This window comes from Astatotilapia calliptera, chromosome 15 (genome assembly GCF_900246225.1).
Source record: "Astatotilapia calliptera chromosome 15, fAstCal1.2, whole genome shotgun sequence".
Lineage (NCBI taxonomy): Eukaryota > Metazoa > Chordata > Actinopteri > Cichliformes > Cichlidae > Astatotilapia > Astatotilapia calliptera.
In genome coordinates, this window is record NC_039316.1 from 6,000,001 (window position 1) to 6,016,728 (window position 16,728).

At 42.1% G+C, this 16,728-nt stretch overlaps 2 protein-coding genes across 9 annotated transcripts in view; one reads left to right on the forward strand and one right to left on the reverse strand.

Annotated features, from left to right (window-relative positions):
• Positions 1-282, forward strand: part of fam228a (family with sequence similarity 228 member A) — a 7,867-nt gene extending 7,585 nt beyond the window's left edge. For all 5 annotated transcript variants that reach the window (XM_026193955.1, XM_026193956.1, XM_026193958.1 and 2 more), the window contains exons 8-9: positions 1-8; positions 100-282. The exon at positions 1-8 is cut by the window's left edge and continues 164 nt beyond it. In XM_026193955.1, the coding sequence (XP_026049740.1) occupies positions 1-8; positions 100-211 (120 nt within the window). In that variant the 3' untranslated portion in view covers positions 212-282. The remainder of the gene's footprint in view (positions 9-99) is intronic.
• A 40-nt stretch (positions 283-322) lies between these two features.
• itsn2a (intersectin 2a) overlaps positions 323-16,728 on the reverse strand; it is a 45,143-nt gene continuing 28,737 nt past the window's right edge. For 3 of the 4 annotated variants that reach the window (XM_026193949.1, XM_026193952.1, XM_026193951.1), the window contains 20 exons: positions 16,166-16,335; positions 15,890-15,950; positions 13,466-13,701; positions 13,345-13,385; positions 13,091-13,260; positions 12,969-13,002; positions 12,733-12,854; positions 11,389-11,485; positions 9,823-10,014; positions 4,115-4,236; positions 3,912-4,018; positions 3,466-3,649; positions 3,270-3,368; positions 2,991-3,158; positions 2,565-2,777; positions 2,326-2,447; positions 2,156-2,238; positions 1,488-1,571; positions 1,239-1,412; positions 323-992 (listed from right to left, as the gene is read on the reverse strand). In XM_026193949.1, coding sequence (XP_026049734.1) covers positions 841-992; positions 1,239-1,412; positions 1,488-1,571; positions 2,156-2,238; positions 2,326-2,447; positions 2,565-2,777; positions 2,991-3,158; positions 3,270-3,368; positions 3,466-3,649; positions 3,912-4,018; positions 4,115-4,236; positions 9,823-10,014; positions 11,389-11,485; positions 12,733-12,854; positions 12,969-13,002; positions 13,091-13,260; positions 13,345-13,385; positions 13,466-13,701; positions 15,890-15,950; positions 16,166-16,335 — 2,631 coding nt within the window. In that variant the 3' untranslated portion in view covers positions 323-840. Of the gene's footprint in view, positions 993-1,238; positions 1,413-1,487; positions 1,572-2,155; positions 2,239-2,325; positions 2,448-2,549; positions 2,778-2,990; positions 3,159-3,269; positions 3,369-3,465; positions 3,650-3,911; positions 4,019-4,114; positions 4,237-9,822; positions 10,015-11,388; positions 11,486-12,732; positions 12,855-12,968; positions 13,003-13,090; positions 13,261-13,344; positions 13,386-13,465; positions 13,702-15,889; positions 15,951-16,165; positions 16,336-16,728 lie in introns of those variants that run through there. The other variant, XM_026193953.1, reaches the window with a different exon arrangement.

Genomic DNA, 16,728 nt, shown 5'->3' on the forward strand with positions numbered 1-16,728 from the left:
TGTAGCAGGTACTTATATACTGTATTTGTACACTATAGCACCATACTGCTCACTGACAAATCCCACTAACAGTTTAAGTTTGAAATGTTTTTCATCCAGGCCTAACACTATACCACTGCACATCAGTGCAACAGCCACATCAGATGGAAGGTGCCACCAGACCAGCTGCTGGTTCTCCAGATGTGGATGTCTGCAGGAAACATCAAGTTAACAGTGACTTTGGCCACTGTGTGCATCCAAATAAAAAGAAACAAACATACATAAAAAACCTACTTCACAATTTTCCTGGACATCGTACTCGAAAGACAAACGCAGAAAAATGTTTTACTGTACATACATTTTATTCATGCCGGTGCCGTTTTTGGGATTTAATGGCGTACTTGCCATGAAACCTCAAGCTTACACCATAAGGCTAACCATTGACATTACATTATACAGCAGTGTGCAGCAGTTGTAATATAAAGATACGTGAGACAGTGTGCGACTGTCCACACGTGTGTGTAACTGGTTGATATGTTGTTATATTCTTTAATTAGCAGTGCGCCGGAAAAAAAAAAAAGAATTTACAAATCGAAAGTGAAATGTAAAACTCCGGTGAAACGTTGAGTCTCGTTTGTTACTTTCCATTTCTGGCTGGCGATTATGAAAATATTGGCAATCATCTCCGTGTTTTGGATCGTTTGAGGTCGCTGAAAAGCTCAGGGTCAGTGGAACAAGCAGGGACAGTAAAATCCCCATTATTGCGTAATGTGCAAGAGCATAAAAAAGGCACTTTAATGGTCCTTCATTACTATTATTAAGTGGTGTGTGTGTCTAATGGAGTATTCAGATGTATTTTCCTCATTTGGTTGGCTCGTAAAGCTGTAGGTCTAGTTTGACGTGAACTTCTCCAGTAGGGACTTCGTGCAGCAGAAGGCGACGGGTTGCTGCTCCTTTGCTCTCCATCTCTTTCTTTATCGTTGCCACGGGAACCTCAACGCGGCCGAGAAAATCTAAAGAGGAAGGAGGAGACTTTTATTTAGTAAGATGATTAAAATGAGAAAAAGAAACGCATCTCATCGGACAAAAAAGAAAAAGAAAAAAAAAAAAGAAGTTAAGACCGCTGATTTACTTTAATAGAGGAAAACCAAGACTTTAAGTGTTCCTTTAATTCTGTATAGGCAGGAAAAATTAGACAAAAAGCCTAATAATCAACTGTTTTATGCATGAGTGCATGTGCGTGTCCTTTATCCACTGACCATCTGGTGAGAACTGATCTTTCTCGGACACGGTGACGCAGAGGACATCCTGGTAGAGGTCTTTGATGAAAAACTGGCAGTTAAAATTCCACTTTGGGCTCAGAGTGTCGCTGATTGGTCGAGATGTGTAGCACTGAGCTCCCATTGTCAGCTCACAGTAAGGATTACTCTTACCTAAAGAGAAAAGGAGTTAACGGGACTTAATTACAAAGCATGCATTAGCACTGTCATGTTGCCACGGGGCCTCACCGTTGGGCTTACAGGCCTTGAGCTCCTGGGCTTCAATGACTGTCACCAGCAGCCGGCCGATTCCGCTGGACTTTAGAGAGCGTGCTAAAATAAGCAGAAGACAGTAAGATATATGACAAAAACGCAGCATCCATTCATAATTAGGATAATGTTTGAACAATACACACATGCATACTTCAAGGTTCAAATAAGAACACTTTGTTAACCCTGGCAGGGGGCTTGACTTATTGTAGATTTTTAATATGCAGACTGAAAAATGTCAACTCTGGAATAAAAGGAAGTAAAAATAAAGCACTCCATTCAAGCTCCAGTGCATGCAAATGACTACTCCAAAATTAAACGATACGATGCACGGTATAAATATGACACTGTAGGTGAAAACAGTCTAGTGGTCATAGGGACGAGTCGTAGAGTCTGATTTCCTGAAAACTTGTGAAGGTGCCGCACAGAGACCACCAAACAATCATTTTCAGATCAAGCAGATTCCAGGTCAGATGACACTAAGAAACTGCTTGTCATTATATCATTCAGCTCAAGCCGGCACTACAAGGAAAGTTAACAAGGGAGCAGCGGAGGAGATGATAGGAATACCAGCTTGCTCTGCAAAGGGATAAAGTCAATACACTCAATATTAGCTGACATATTTATGAGCGTGTAGCTGTGTTTACCTTGGTAAGCCTTCTCTCTCTTTTTCTTCTCTGTCTCTATGAAATGTTCAGATGCCGCTTTGATTTTCTGGACCCACGCTGCCCTAATGGAAGCAGTAAAAATGTGTGAGTGCTTCACGCAGAAACACGGACGTGTGGTTACACAGAACGTGAGATTTTTGCACACGTGCCTCTCGTTCAGGGTCTCGGTTTTGAGAGTGTAGACGCGATCGATGTGCGAGACGTGGAACAGCGGCTCGTCGCTGGACGGGTCGGGTGGCATTTTCACCAATACCTCGTTCAGGAAGAGAGGCTGGCGGAGATGAAATGCATATCGGCAAATGCCGAGAGAACGTAAACGATGAGAAAGAATAGTTCATCTGTGCATTTATATATATTTTTATATATATTATACCTTAGATTAGCTTACTGTTTTGTACATCTTGAGCTGTATGCTTGTTTTGGGGCTGAATAACTTGTCAGATCCTGAGGAGGAGAAGGGTTTGGCACTGTGTGTGAGGAGGAGGAAATCACTGAAGAGGAAAGCCCACAGCTCTCTGCTGCTTTTGGTCTTGTACAGCCGACCGCTGTGGAGCAACTTGCGAGGCCCGAGGCAATTAGTCAGCGAGTTGAAGACCAAGTGCTGGGGGGGAAAAAGTGCAGAGAAAACAAGGCATGGCTGAGGAAAGTTGTTCGAAAATAAGCAAACTGTCAAGCGTTGTAGTTAAGAATGGAATTGTTGCTGTCCCTGCATAACAGCTCAAGACTTGTCAGACATGAAATGCTTTGCAGAGGCCATATTTAATATAGCAGCAGGGACTCGAGAGTCGAGATACTCGTTTCTGAGTGTCCTTACCTCTATGGGCCCCTCACACTGCATGTGGCTCTGTATCCATTCGAGCCTGTCTGAGTTCTCCTTCTCCCGAACCCCCTCATTGACCTGAGAGCACAGCTCCTCGGCTCGCTCCAGAGCTTCTCGGAGAGGGCCTCGGTCTGCATGGCCATCTGGGGTGTGCTCCAAGATCTTACCAAGAAGCACAGCACAGGCAACAAATTAAGAGACATGGAGATGAATATTAAACAAGTGGTAGGCGGGATTCATGGAGTTACATATAAACAGCATTTCTCTGCATACATTTTTGATGAGTAGAGGGTAACGTGTAATCCTCTGCATGGGCTTGAGGAGGAAGCTGGACAGCGGCATTCCTTTACAGCGGTAGTTAGTTGCAATCTTCTGCTCAAGAGGAGGCAGAGATATTTTATTGCATCTGACAAAAGCAAACGTTTTATTTATTTTTCCTTTCACAATATCCATTATCCAAGGCTCGTACTTTGAGGAAGTCTTTAAAGTCAGGCTGGTTGTGGGTCTTGCTCTGCAGCAGCGCTGCGGCGTTGAGCTGGCAGGAGCAGAAGCGAATGTACGGCTGCATGTGCGCGAGCTCCGACGCCAGCAGGTCTCCTATTAGCTGAACGGGCATGTTCTCTCCTCCTGTCTTTTTACGGACACGCAGGGCTCTGGAGGGAGGTCACAGATGATCAGGATGTGAAACACCATTTCATAACCTCACAAAACATAAATAGATGGAGTATCTGATGAGTTCTGCAAGCCTTCAGAGTCTATGGACTTGCAGAAATGAAATAAGTGTCAATTTTTCTGTGCATTTGCTTTTGATCGTTTTCACAGAAAGAGTTCATAAATGTTTATTCTAGCAGAGCAGTAGGGTTTAATAGTTTAGATGTCAGTATGGTTCATAACAATGTCACACGTGGGACCTACTTGAGCAATTTGGAGTTGCACATAATCAGTTCCCTCCAGTTAACAAAGATAACTGCCATCTCAGCTTCAGTCAGACGGCCTGACTCGGACATGGGCTTGTAGAAGACCTAAGAGGCAGAAACAAATGCAAACAGGTGAGGACGGGAAAAAAATGACAGAAAAGTGGGAATAATGTTCAAATATGCCGATGTTTCCGTCGGTACCTCTAGCACTAGCTCAAGATCCTCGACATAGGTCTCCTCGGTCTGGATGAGCTCGTGAATGTAACCCTGCCTTTTCCTCTCCTGAGGGGTCATTGTGTCGAGCGTCATCAGGTCAGCACACCCTACAGGAGCACATCCATGCGCATGCAAACACACGTGCAGACATGCATGCACGGACATGCACCGGCATGTGCATGGCAAACACAAGCACAAACACTTTCCTCTCAATCACTGATGTGGTGTGTGAGAAAATACAGCGAGCGTTCAAAAACATGTTAAAATCTCCCTTTATTATCACTTCGATGACGTCTAATTTACATTTAATGCACAGAGTGAGGCACATTGTAGTCGCAGTACATGAACATAAGCGATGCCAACGCTAACAACACTGCTACCAAGAACACTAAGGTAAAGAAAAATAAAGCACCTTTCATGGTGGAGTGCTCACTCCTAGTGATTGCATAGGTGTAAATGGATAAAGTAGCTAATGCTTGAGTGACAGAGCAGTGGAAGACTCAGCTGGTAGTTCAAGTCTTTGAGGTTCAATCTTGGCAAAAGGTGGATGTACAGTTGTGGTCAGGAGTTTACATACACGCATCACGAGCATGAATGTCATGGTAATTTGGGGCTTTTAATAATTAATTCCACAGTGGAAGAATTATACAACATACATGTTTAATAACTTTAAAAAACAAGAACTGATTCTAAATGCTTGACTTGATTTTGGAGCTTCTATAATCCACACAATGTCAAAAATATATGCACAGACTCAAACAAGGTTCTACAATAGCTTTTAACTCGACAAGACTGAGGCCTATTAACCTCTCATGATAGTTTCTACTACAACTGGTAGTTTCTCTTTGCCAACATAAAAAGGTTTGACAACTCTCATTCGATTGACGGATACTCAGAACAATGGGAAAGTCCAAGGAACTCAGAGAAGATATAAGAAGCAGAATTATAGAATTACACGAGTTGGGAAGATTTCTTGGAGTCATTACTAAAGAACTGCCACTACTTTGGCAAAACCCACGATGTCACCCTCAGGCTGCGTCTACACTAGCTCGGATAAATTTGAGAACGGCGTATACGTCTGAAAATGCTCCACGTCCACACTATCGTTTTCATGCGTTTTCACAGAGTTGTTCAGCCACATCGAAACGGCCGAAAACGCTTACGTCCCAGTACTGCGCATGCGTGAAACGCAAGACGATTCGACCTGCCTTATTTCTGTCTGTCGTTTATTTACTTTCCGGCTCTTTGAAACGTCACGGCAAAATGTCGAGGAAAAGCACCGAGTTTTTTTTAAACGGACTAACAATGAGGTGGAGTTGTTGCTGCGAGTAACACAAAAGTACAAAGTTGCAAAAGCGATTGAGAGTCAAAGAATTTGAAGAAAAGCTACCTGAAGCATGTACAAACTGAATTAATCTTTAATAGGGCTGTCAGAATTGAGAGCACACAAAACAACTGCTGTGTGATGCCCTCCGCTCACACACTCACATGACTGCATCACATGACTAAAATGTGTCATCGTTTTCGAAAAGGCTCTGGGTTTGTTATCCACACTGCCACGCGAAAACTGCGTCTTCAAATTAGGGCTGCCACAAACGATTATTTTGATAGTCGACTAGTCACCGATTATTTTGGCGATTAGTCGACTAATCAGATCATCATCCATTGGACGTAAAACGTACAGCTTATTGCACCAGCAGCATCTGCTCTTATATAACTATCATTAGCTTACAGCTTTAAGTGTTTAAGGTCTGTGCAAACTAAAAATAAAGACAGGATGATAGTTTATTAAATTTTAATGAAATTTGCAGATTGTTTCGGTGAAGTTTAATAAACTCCTTGCTATCTAAACTATAACAGCATCTCACACTTCTGATAATCAGCTGTCTGCTTGACGTTTATTCAGCTGTGTAAAAACTATAACTTTAATCTCAGCCAAACTGATTTACTCAGGAACAAATAAATTACTAAAAAAAAAAAAAAAAGGCAAAACAATAACATTTTTAAGTTATCTAAGTGACTTATATATCACGTTTAACCTGAGGAGCGAAAGACAGCGGTGGGTTTGAAAACGATTTGCCGGGAGTCCGGTGCTCTCACGGCTCTAGTTAGCCTAGCCCCCGGCTAGCTATCGAGCTAGTGGGTAACAGACGTCTCTGAAAACGTCGGAGCGCTTTTGAAAATATGTGGTGTCTTGATAAACTGAGCAGATATTTGAGATTTACACAGCTACATTCTCGCCTGAAAATATGTTAAACGTTTATTTTGTGACCCAGAAAGAATAATAAGAGTAATATTAAAACTAACTAGCTGCCGCCATTGTTGGAAACTGAGCTGGGCCGCGCTATGAATTCTGGGACACAGCTGCTTCTTCTTCGGGGTTTAACGGCAGCTGGCATCTTCTGTTTCAGTCCGTTATTACACTCTTAAATCCTGCTACTTATTTCTGCGTCTTTTGGATCTTACAAAGCTTCAAACGACGCGTCGACTATTAAATCAGTCGTCGACGATTTTGATAGTCGACGTAATCGTGACTATTCGACTAATCGTGGCAGCCCTACTTCAAATGTATCCGCTTTGGAGAGCGCTCTTAAAACTCTGCGTTTTCCTTGACCGAAAATGCCGTCTCAGTGTGGACGGAAGGCCAAAACAGAGAGAAAAAGATACGTTTTCAAACAAAAATGTATTAGTGTGGACATGGCCTCAGATGAAAGGAAAATTAATTAGAATCTTCAAAAACAAGCCAAAAACCACCAAGGCTCAAACCTGACATGAACTAGAAAATATTGGAACACAGTGTCCATAGTGTGTTTTATATCACCATGGACAGAGACAGGGTGCCTACTCAGAAAGAAGCCCCTTGTCCAAAACCAACATCTTTAAGCTTGACTGAAATTTGCAGCTGCCCACATGGACAAGCCAAATTTCATCTGGAGAAAAGTCAGGCAAGACAAAGATTGAGCTATTTGACTACAATGGCAAAAGGTATGTTTGGAGGAATAAAGATGAGGCTTTCAAACCTAAAAACACTGTACCAATTGTTCAGCATGGCGGTGGTAGCATCACGCTCTGGGGCTGTTTCGCTTGTACTGGTACACTGGACAAAGTGAATGCAATGGTGAAGAAGGACTAATCTCCAAATTCTTCAGCTTCAACTCAAATCAGCAGCTAGATGGTTGGACACTTTAGTCTACAGGACAATGATCTCAAACACACATCAAATCTGATTTTGGAATGAATAATGGCCTTCCCAAAGCCCTGATGTCAACCCAATTGAAAATTTGTGGACTACGCTTGAAAGCTGGGTCTGTGCCAGGAAACCAACCAGTTCAAACGAACTACCAATCCTGCCAAGAAGAGTGCTCAAATATCCAGCCAGAATTTCACCAGAAGCTTGGTGATGGCTACCAGTGTGGTCAAAGTCCAACTTGCAAAGCGACATGGATTAGAGAAAATCTAAAATAATTTCAAACCATTTCTTTTTAAGACATTAAAGATGTATGCTGTGCAACCTCAAAATTACGGCACCATTCTAGCCCATGATGAGTGCATTTAAACTTTTGATGATAACCCTATATGTCAGCAGTGTGGTAGATGTTTCTCTCAGACTATTCTTGATATGCTAATGTTTGCATGTTTTTTTTTTTCTTTTTTTAAATATGTATTTGCTGGTGATATCACAGTTCAGTACAGGGTGGGTGTCATTTTAAGTACTTGGAAGCGTCAATAAATGGCAGAGTGCATAAGCATCGAATAATAAAATCACAATCAATTTCATCTCAGTTGCAGTTCAAGCGATGCGTTAGCAAGCAGCAATCAAGGTTACCGGTGATTTAAGCAACAGCGAGTCTTCACATTGATCCATTTTTAGCAAGGTTTCAATGTTGTTAGTGCAAGAATGAGTGACCCTGTTAGAATACTCTGCATCATACTAACTTATAGCTTTAATTTAGAAAACTAAACCGATGCTTCTTACATATTATTTTCCATACTTTTGTAATCAAACTCTTATTTTCCTTTTATCTGTAGCAAAACTACGCTTTCCACACTTTTGTATCACGGGGGACAAAAGCTTTGAAAGCTCATGTCTAGCTGCCTCTGCCTCGCTCCCTTGGTTAATTAGTTAAAGAAACAGAAATGAAAACAAGGGAGAGAAGAGAGCGAGGGGGGGAGAGGAGGAAGGGGTGTACGGTGAAATAAATTTACATTTAAAGCTGAGAAGGTAGGACGCCAAAAACAAAAACCAAAGAAAAAAAACAGGGTTTGTAACAGAGAAGCACAGAACACCAGAGTCCTAAACGGGTGAGGTGGAAAGTGCGGAGGTGGGCCGTTCTTGCTGGCGGCTGGGCTTCCTGTTGCGACAGGGCAATTCGGGATCGCTCAGACAGAAGGGGTGAGAAAGAGGAAGAGGAGGAAAAGGAGGAAGAAGAGACAGGAAAGCCAGCGTTACTGTCCTACAGAAGAAAAGGAGGGGAAAAAACAGATGAAGTGGAGGAATGGAAGGGAGGGAAGTGAGATGATGAAGAGATGGAGAGACAGCAGACGTTAATATAGCTTTAATATTAATGCTGGACACTCACATGCAGGCGCATTAATAATGCATTTCTGGAAATGTAAATGTTATTATTCATCGTATCAGCTGCAGACGGCGATTTCTCGCGCTCTTGTTTCGGCAGCTTGTTTCGCCGGCCTTACGTGTGGCGGGCGTGCGAGTGACAACGCCTTCGCTGGAATTAGAATATCAGAGCGTTTTGTGTCTGTGGCTTCGACAAGTTCATCCTAATTAAAGAGCTCGTGTGTTCACGCTTGTTAACAGCTGCTGCTGTGAGGAGAACACGCAAGCTGTGCATACTAATTCAGGCGCACACCTCTCATTAAGAAATCGGCCTTTTTAAAATTTCTCAGCAGCTACGTATGAATGAGCAGCGAGCGGGATACGCGTGAGGAAAATGACCGCCTTCCCGTGTGTTGCATTCAGAGAGGGAAAGCGAAGCTGCCGTTTCCAGAAATGTGACCAAAATGATGAAAAATGTGTCAGTTTGAAATCAGATCAGCTTTCGCTCTTTATTATTTTGTTGCCCGGGGTGATTTGTCAGCAGCATCTGTTTTAAAAGAACAGTTTGACATTCGTGGGATATACGCTTTGTTCACTTTGTGGTTGCAAGTTAAATTAGAAGATCAATACCACTCTCATATTAGTCTGCTTAATATAAAAACTGCAGCCAGAGCGTGGCTGGATTAAATTAACTAACAATACAAAAAGAGGTATCCATCACGCTTCATGCCCAAAATGTCAAACTTTCCTTTTGATGATTTGAAATTGTTGATGTTGTCCGGGATACTTAAAAGGCCCAATCATTTTGCCTTGTGGAGAAGAAATTTAACATTTTCTATTAATCAATTTCAGAAGCTTTTTATGGGAATGAGCCTTTTAAGTGTAATGGTTATATGTTCACCAATTTCCTCAATGATTGATTGAACCAACTACTCGAGGCTTACCATCAGTGGTTCCATGGTCTGACATGGATAAGGAATCTACTGTACCTGGAGTGAGCCAAGCCAACCAACATTTTTGTTTGTTTCTACAGCTGATAAACACAACTTATCAGTTTCCATGTGTGCTAACTGTCTTATTATTTTTTATTTAGAAAAAAAAAACAGTCCATCAGTAAGAGGATTAAAGTTTTACTTACATTGCTGGCTGGGGTCTGATTCTGTTGTCATCTTGACATAATTGGTGGGCAGCAACCCTGTTACCCCGTTGGCTTCTCCTTTCCACCAGTCGGGGTTGGTCTTGTCGAGGATGTTGATCAGCTGACCCTTGGAGAAACTCAGCTCGTCCTGATTGGCAGCCGTGTAGTCATACATTGCAATAACTTGGCATACTGAGGGAACAGAGTTGACATATGAAGCTTAATCTGTTGCTGTAGATTTGTAGAATGACCCAATGAGGGCCAATGTATAAAAACAGAACTAAGAAAGCCTTAAAGAGACCAAGATGACATTAAAAGTAGGTGAAAATAGTGAAATGGTTTCCCTTGGGCACCAAACATTTAAAAATACTGGCAGCCTCCAGTCTTAAGCCTCAGCCTCATAGTAGATGCACCTCTGTGGTATCAATTTGAAAATCCTCTGTGGTCTTTTAGAAAATTTGACCTCTTATCTTGACCTTGAGGTCACTGAGATTTCTAGTAGATGCATCTATGATCTGAATTTTAAAATCCTACGTTACCTTGTTCTCGAGTTCTTGCATTCACAAACTTGAGTATTCACGCTGCCCACCCGGCCGGGCGACAACAACACCCCATCAGCCTTTTACGGCTGAGAGGTTCAACAACCTTTATTTTGGCTCATTCTACCATTTTATTTCTGCATATTTATTTATTTAGCCACAGACATTCATGCACGGACATGCACCAGCATCTGCATGGCAAACACAAGCACAAACACTTTCCTCTCAATTACTATTTATTTATTATTTATTTAGCATATTTAGCCACAGGCCAGTCCCAACAGTCACCTCAAGAGGAGTTCGTGCTGGATTTTGGTCATTTTTAAGGCAGAGCCCTAGAATGCTATATGGCACTGCCAGGAACACTAGCTGCGTAGCCTGTTTGAGCTAAAGCTTGCAAGCTGTCATTGGCAGGCATCTGTCTGGAGGACTAAAATTGTCTGTGACTCATTTCTCCTAAATGCTATTGATATAATTAATGGCAAATACTGCCTAGTCTATTTGCACTACCTGGGCACATCTCATGTAAACATATTTGCACTTGTGTGTAATTCCACGTCACTGCATTCATTTTTGAGTTGCTGTTGGGGATTCATTGTGTGGACTCCTAAAACTAAAAACATCGCCATCTGCTTCTGCTGCTTCTATGATCAGTGCTAAATGCTGAATGTTTGCAGGCTGAGAGAGGAACCATGGTAAAGTCTGTGTCTGCTAAATATCAGCATGACAGAATAAGCAGAGGGTGCTCCATTGTAAATGACTAAATAACAGAAATGACACTGAAAGATTATGTTCTGTCAGCTGAAATTTGAGACAGGAATTTATGATTAATGAGCATTTTTACCAAATTAGTTTCAAAGTCATAGACATAAAAGCTTTCCAGCAGTTACTGTCGTGGTTGTTCAAGTAATTTCGACCTGCATCTCTCAGCTAAATATACAGATTTAAAAATGTAAATACAAACCTGACTTAAACAAGATCAGTTATAGTAAATCAAATGCTGTGTTTGCCGTGTGTCAGCATTCACCTGGCAGAGGAGAGGGGGAAGACTTGCTACTGGAGGGACCCAGGAGCTTAACGTGAGAGGAATGAAACCAGCCTCGCTGCCGCTTTTTCCCCCGAGCCTGGAGGGGAGAGAAGAGCCAGTGAGAGTGAATCAATCTTCTGCTGGATCGTTTCTGAATCCTAAATCGAAACATTAATTGATGAATTGATTTTTTTGACAGGCAGAGTTTTGAACCTTGAGAACGCTCTCTCATGATGGGAATGTACATTCACTCTATAAATTAAACTAAAGCTCAGCTGAAGTCTCTGAAACAGCCGCAGTAATGCAAGCTGCAAGCTGCTGAGGGTAATGCACAGATTGACAAAGCTGTGGAAACCCTCTGTTCTCGGACACTCTTACTCATATTGACTTATTGTCTGAACGTACTAACAGCAAATATGACTTCTGCTGTCGCACTCTGAGCTTCAACTCAAACTACAGCTGCAGCCTCAGCACGAAAACATGCAGAGAGAGATGACCCTTCACTTTGATGACCTTTGTAGACGACAGCACTGTTATATTGAATGGGTTGCATTGTTGTATTTCTGTCATGTTTCTCAGGTCTTTGTCTGAATTTCTACGAACATTACTGCTAAGGATTGTCTTATTGCATTGGAGTCACACTGGGTTAAATATGTACACTTGGGTTTTAAGGGGTATTTATTATTTTCTTCTTTTTTTGGGTTGTATGGAAGCCCCAAACGCAATTTCATTGTGACAATGACAATAAATAAATACTACTACTATACCTTAATTTGTTGATTGCTTTTTGCCATTTGACTGATTAACTAGTTTATTAAAACATCCATAGTGATAATGTCTTCATTTTGTTTGCTCATTTTGTCTGTCTATCCAAAACCAAAAGTTCAATTTACTCTCACTAAAAAGACTAAACAAATTTCAGGCGTTTTTTCCTTACAGGACCACCTTAATATTTAAGGAAATATCCACATATCTGCACTGTAATTTCCTCCACAATCATTCTGCTTCGCGTCTAATGCCAACAAGTTTTCAATGACCTTTTGTTAATAAAGCTTTTCATTCTCGTCGCCATATAATCCAGTAGGTGTCACATTATAATGTTCTAAATTCCTTTCACAGAGAGGCAGAAATGTGTCATTTGCAACCGGGAGGTGGATTTAGGAGAATAATGACTCATTAATTGTGCTTACACGGCGCTCGGCGGTGCGATTGACCTTCTGCACTTGCAGCCAAAGTAAAAATTTCTAGCTGAAATCGTAATTTTTCTGATGTTAACAGTTTCAATTTATCCATGGCTCTTTAAAAAAGAAAAATGAAAAAAGTATAGCTTTTAGTATAGCTTACTTGCAGTTCCCCGAGCCACCAGCCGGTGGAGTTCTTGGCCAGCACCACGATCAGTTGCCCCGGAGACAGGCGAAGCTGATGCATCGTTGAGGCCCCAGTGGTGGTGACTGCCTGCGCAACCTCTGTTGACCAACCAGAAAAAGCCAACAGTGAATTTCGATCATTTAAATGTCAAGAGAATAACAGAATGAGTCATCAAACACCGACTGAGTGTCCGCCTGTGCGTTCATTCTCACCAGGTTTCTTGGTTGGACCTCCAGGTCTTGATGCCTAAAGTTAACAAATGAAATGTAAAGCAGAAATAAAGTAATAATTTAATTTGGCAATTTTTTTTCCACATTAACTCAGCTTGACTCACCTCTGGCAGTTCTACAGGTCGGACATAGTTGGAGGGAAAGAGCCCTGTCTGGTCCCCAACGCATCCTCGCCACCACTCTCCTTCTTTCTCCAACACCAAAACAACATCCCCCTCGACAAACGTCAAGTCCCCCACCTCTGGGCTCTCATATGTATACAAGGCCACGTATTCTGGTAAGGACAACAATAGTACCAGTTAGGAAACCTTCGCTGACTTTAACTAGACCTTATTTTCCACAGATAAACTGCTCTTACCTTCTAGTTGAACTGAATCAGATGTGTCCAACGCATCCACACTATGATGGGAAAAACACATGGTGAAGCAAGTCTTTCAGTTGTTAAAGGTTTTACACAAAAGAGATGTGCGTCTTCTTACTCTGTATTGCCAGCCGTCTCCAAAGCGACGTAACTTTTGGGGAACCATCCCTGCATCCCGTTGATCTGCCCCAGCCACCAATCTTCCCTCTGCTGCAGCACGCTGATGATGTCTCCCTGCGAGAAGCTGAGCAGTGTGGTGATGACGTCTGTCGCCGAACCGCCTGAAAGGCTGAGGTGGGTTTCTGAAGTGGCTGACCATGGCGAGAGGGCCCGAGCGAGCAGAGGAACGGAGGACTGAGGAGTGTGATCAAAGAAACAGCGATCTGTCACCATGGGTACATCTAAGAAATCAATCACTAGACGCTCCCCTCCCCTGGACTTGCAACACAGCTAATTTCACCTTTGGACCATGGGACATGACCTACAAACGCTAGAGCTGCCAACACTGATGTCATCAGACATCTGTAAATGTGTGTGACCCACAGAGAGTCAGAGAGAAGAACTCCCATTGGAGAAAAGCTATAAATATACAGCTGTGCTGTTTCTGAAGATGTGTGTTGATGTCAGCAGACCTATTTCTGATCATGCCACAGTCTAGATATACACTACTATAATAACACAGATGAACTAAGAAGGGAAACATGAAGATTAAATGATCTCATGAACCTTTTTCAGTAACAGAGTGATAACTTTTAGCCATGAAGTGAATGTGCTCTTTTGGTTGAATCAACCAGCAACTACAGGGCGGACGTGCCCTTGTGAGGTCAATCTACAACCACCATGGTGACTCCTGTTTTTGTGTGGAGATTGAGAGGTGTGGATCCAGGCGCAGACAACGATGCAGGAGAGAGTGTTCAAACTTAAAATGAGCCTTTATTGTGGCTGTAAGAATTACTACAAAACCACTACCAAAACCTAAACTGGGGACAGCTACAGAATGATACGCAGACCCTCCGACGAAGAACCACACACTAAATATACACACAAGGTAACAAGGAAATGGCACACAGGAGGGAGACACAGCTGAACCTAATTAGACAAGACAACGGGAAAGCATAACCCAAAACACTGAACACCAGACGGGGGACTCTCCAAAGTAAAACAGGAAATGCAAAACAGAAAACCACAATTCCCAGAATAAAACTTAAACCGAACACACAAAACACTGGGCTGCAGACCCAGGACTGTGACAGTTTTTTAAAACTATAACAACCATTGCATCAACCTTTTGATTTATCCAATACTGTAATTTAGTACCAGATACTTATTAAGAAATATTACCGTGCCCCATAAGCTTAAATTGCACTTTGAGCTTACTGGTAATTGGCCGGTGTTACAGGTAAGTCCATAATTTGTTGGATAAAGACACATTTTATAGTTTTACCTTTGCACACCAGAACAGGGATTTTAAATGAAACAATTAATACATGACTGAAGTGCAGGCTTTCGGCTTTAATTCGAGGGGTTTTACGAATATTTTGCCCAAACTGTTGACAAACTACAGCCATTTTTAATACCCACTCCCCTACAAATTAACACCATTTTAAATTTAAAGATCGTTTTAATACTTGTAAAAACATCATGTTTCCTCCCTCTATATAGTCTGCTGGGCCTTTGCTGCAGCCACCATCAGCTACTGCTTATTTGCCTTCAGTTTTGTCTTCAGTAACTGAAAAGCATGCTCTGGGTTGTTTTTGCAGTATGCTTTGGGTCATTATCCATTTGCCCCATAAACTGCCACCTGATTGGTTTTACAACATATGACTGAATCTGAGCAGACAGTACAGCCCTGTACACTTCAGAATTCATCCTGCTACATTTATCAGCAGTCACACCATCAATAAACACTAGTGACCCAGTTTCACTGGCAAACACACCCATGCTATAACATTGCTTCCCCTATGTTTGACAGACAATGTGGTATGCAGAGGATCATGAGCTGACTTTTTCAGCCAAATGATGGCTTCCCCAACCTGCTCTGACTTGCTTTTTGGACCTTATATTTAACTTGTATATGTAATTGCAATGCAAACTGATAAAATCTGAACTGAATCAACTTTATCTGTTATTCTCTGCTTCATTTGTCTTGAAATAGCAAGAGAAAAGACCTCACCTGGCCATGAAACTGCTTGCCAGTCAACTGTCCGCTTATTGAGAAAATGGGTCGGTATACAAAAAGTCTGCAATTCCCCAAACAGCTCATGCAAATTATTTTCTTTTTGAAGCTTTTGAATTCAAGCTGAAAGTCTGCATTTCACATACAGAGCAAAAACTATAAAAACTGTCTCACAAATTATGGATCTAACTGTATCTTGCTAACATGCTAAACTGGAAAACTAAAGACCTTTTTAAACAAAGGCAAAAATGAAACAGGGCTTCATTTTTGCTGCTGAAGTAGGTCACAGTAAAGTTTACCTGCTCATTATAAAGAATAAGGAGTCATCTAGCCAGGAAATAAAAGTAAACAACAGTCAGGCTCTACCTGTGAAGCATCAGATTGGACAGGAAGAGGGCTGTCACCTTTTTCCACCACATCGGGGTGTCTGGGTAAAACAAGAGGGACAAACCATTAGGGGAGGATCCAAGAAAAGAATAAAAACAACCTGACAGTGCTATGGCATAAATTACAACGACCTAGGTGGCTGTTACAGACTTTCAGTCAGCAGAAAAAAAAAAAGACCCAGACAGTTCTATCTTTAGTGCAGAGGAGCTAAAAGCCTAGAAACAATCTCAATCTGCTCCTCCTGTTTCATGTTACCTTGTGTTTAGTGGTGGTGGCAGACAGGACATTTTTCCAGGTGAAGTGGGACCACTTTGAGTCGAGGCAGGGGTCAGACATTTCTCAGCGTAACTCTGGGGGAACCAGCCCCTGTTTCCGCGGTAACTTCCGCACAACCAGCCAGGCTCACCGACCGTGTGCTCATCCACCTGCATCACGGAAAACACAGTTCACTTGCAGTCAGTCATTCGCAGCGAGGGGATCAAGATAAACGTTTTGTGATCAGTCCTTAATTCTAACACTTTCAGAATTGATGCTCCTTGAGGAAACGGGGATAACGGGGATAATTGATTGAACTTTAACTCCATCAGTGATTACTTAAAATCAAAATATAATTATAGATTTTTAACCAGGGGTGCAGTGGTTAGTGCTGCTGCCTCACTGTGAGAAGGTCCTGTGTTTGAATACAGCCTGGGACCTTTCTGTGTGGTGTCTGCATGGTGACTGTGGTTAGTCTGCCTTCCTCCCACAGTCCAAAGACATGAGTGGGATTAGGTTAACTGGTGAATCTCAACTGACTGTAAGTGTGAATGCTTGTTAGC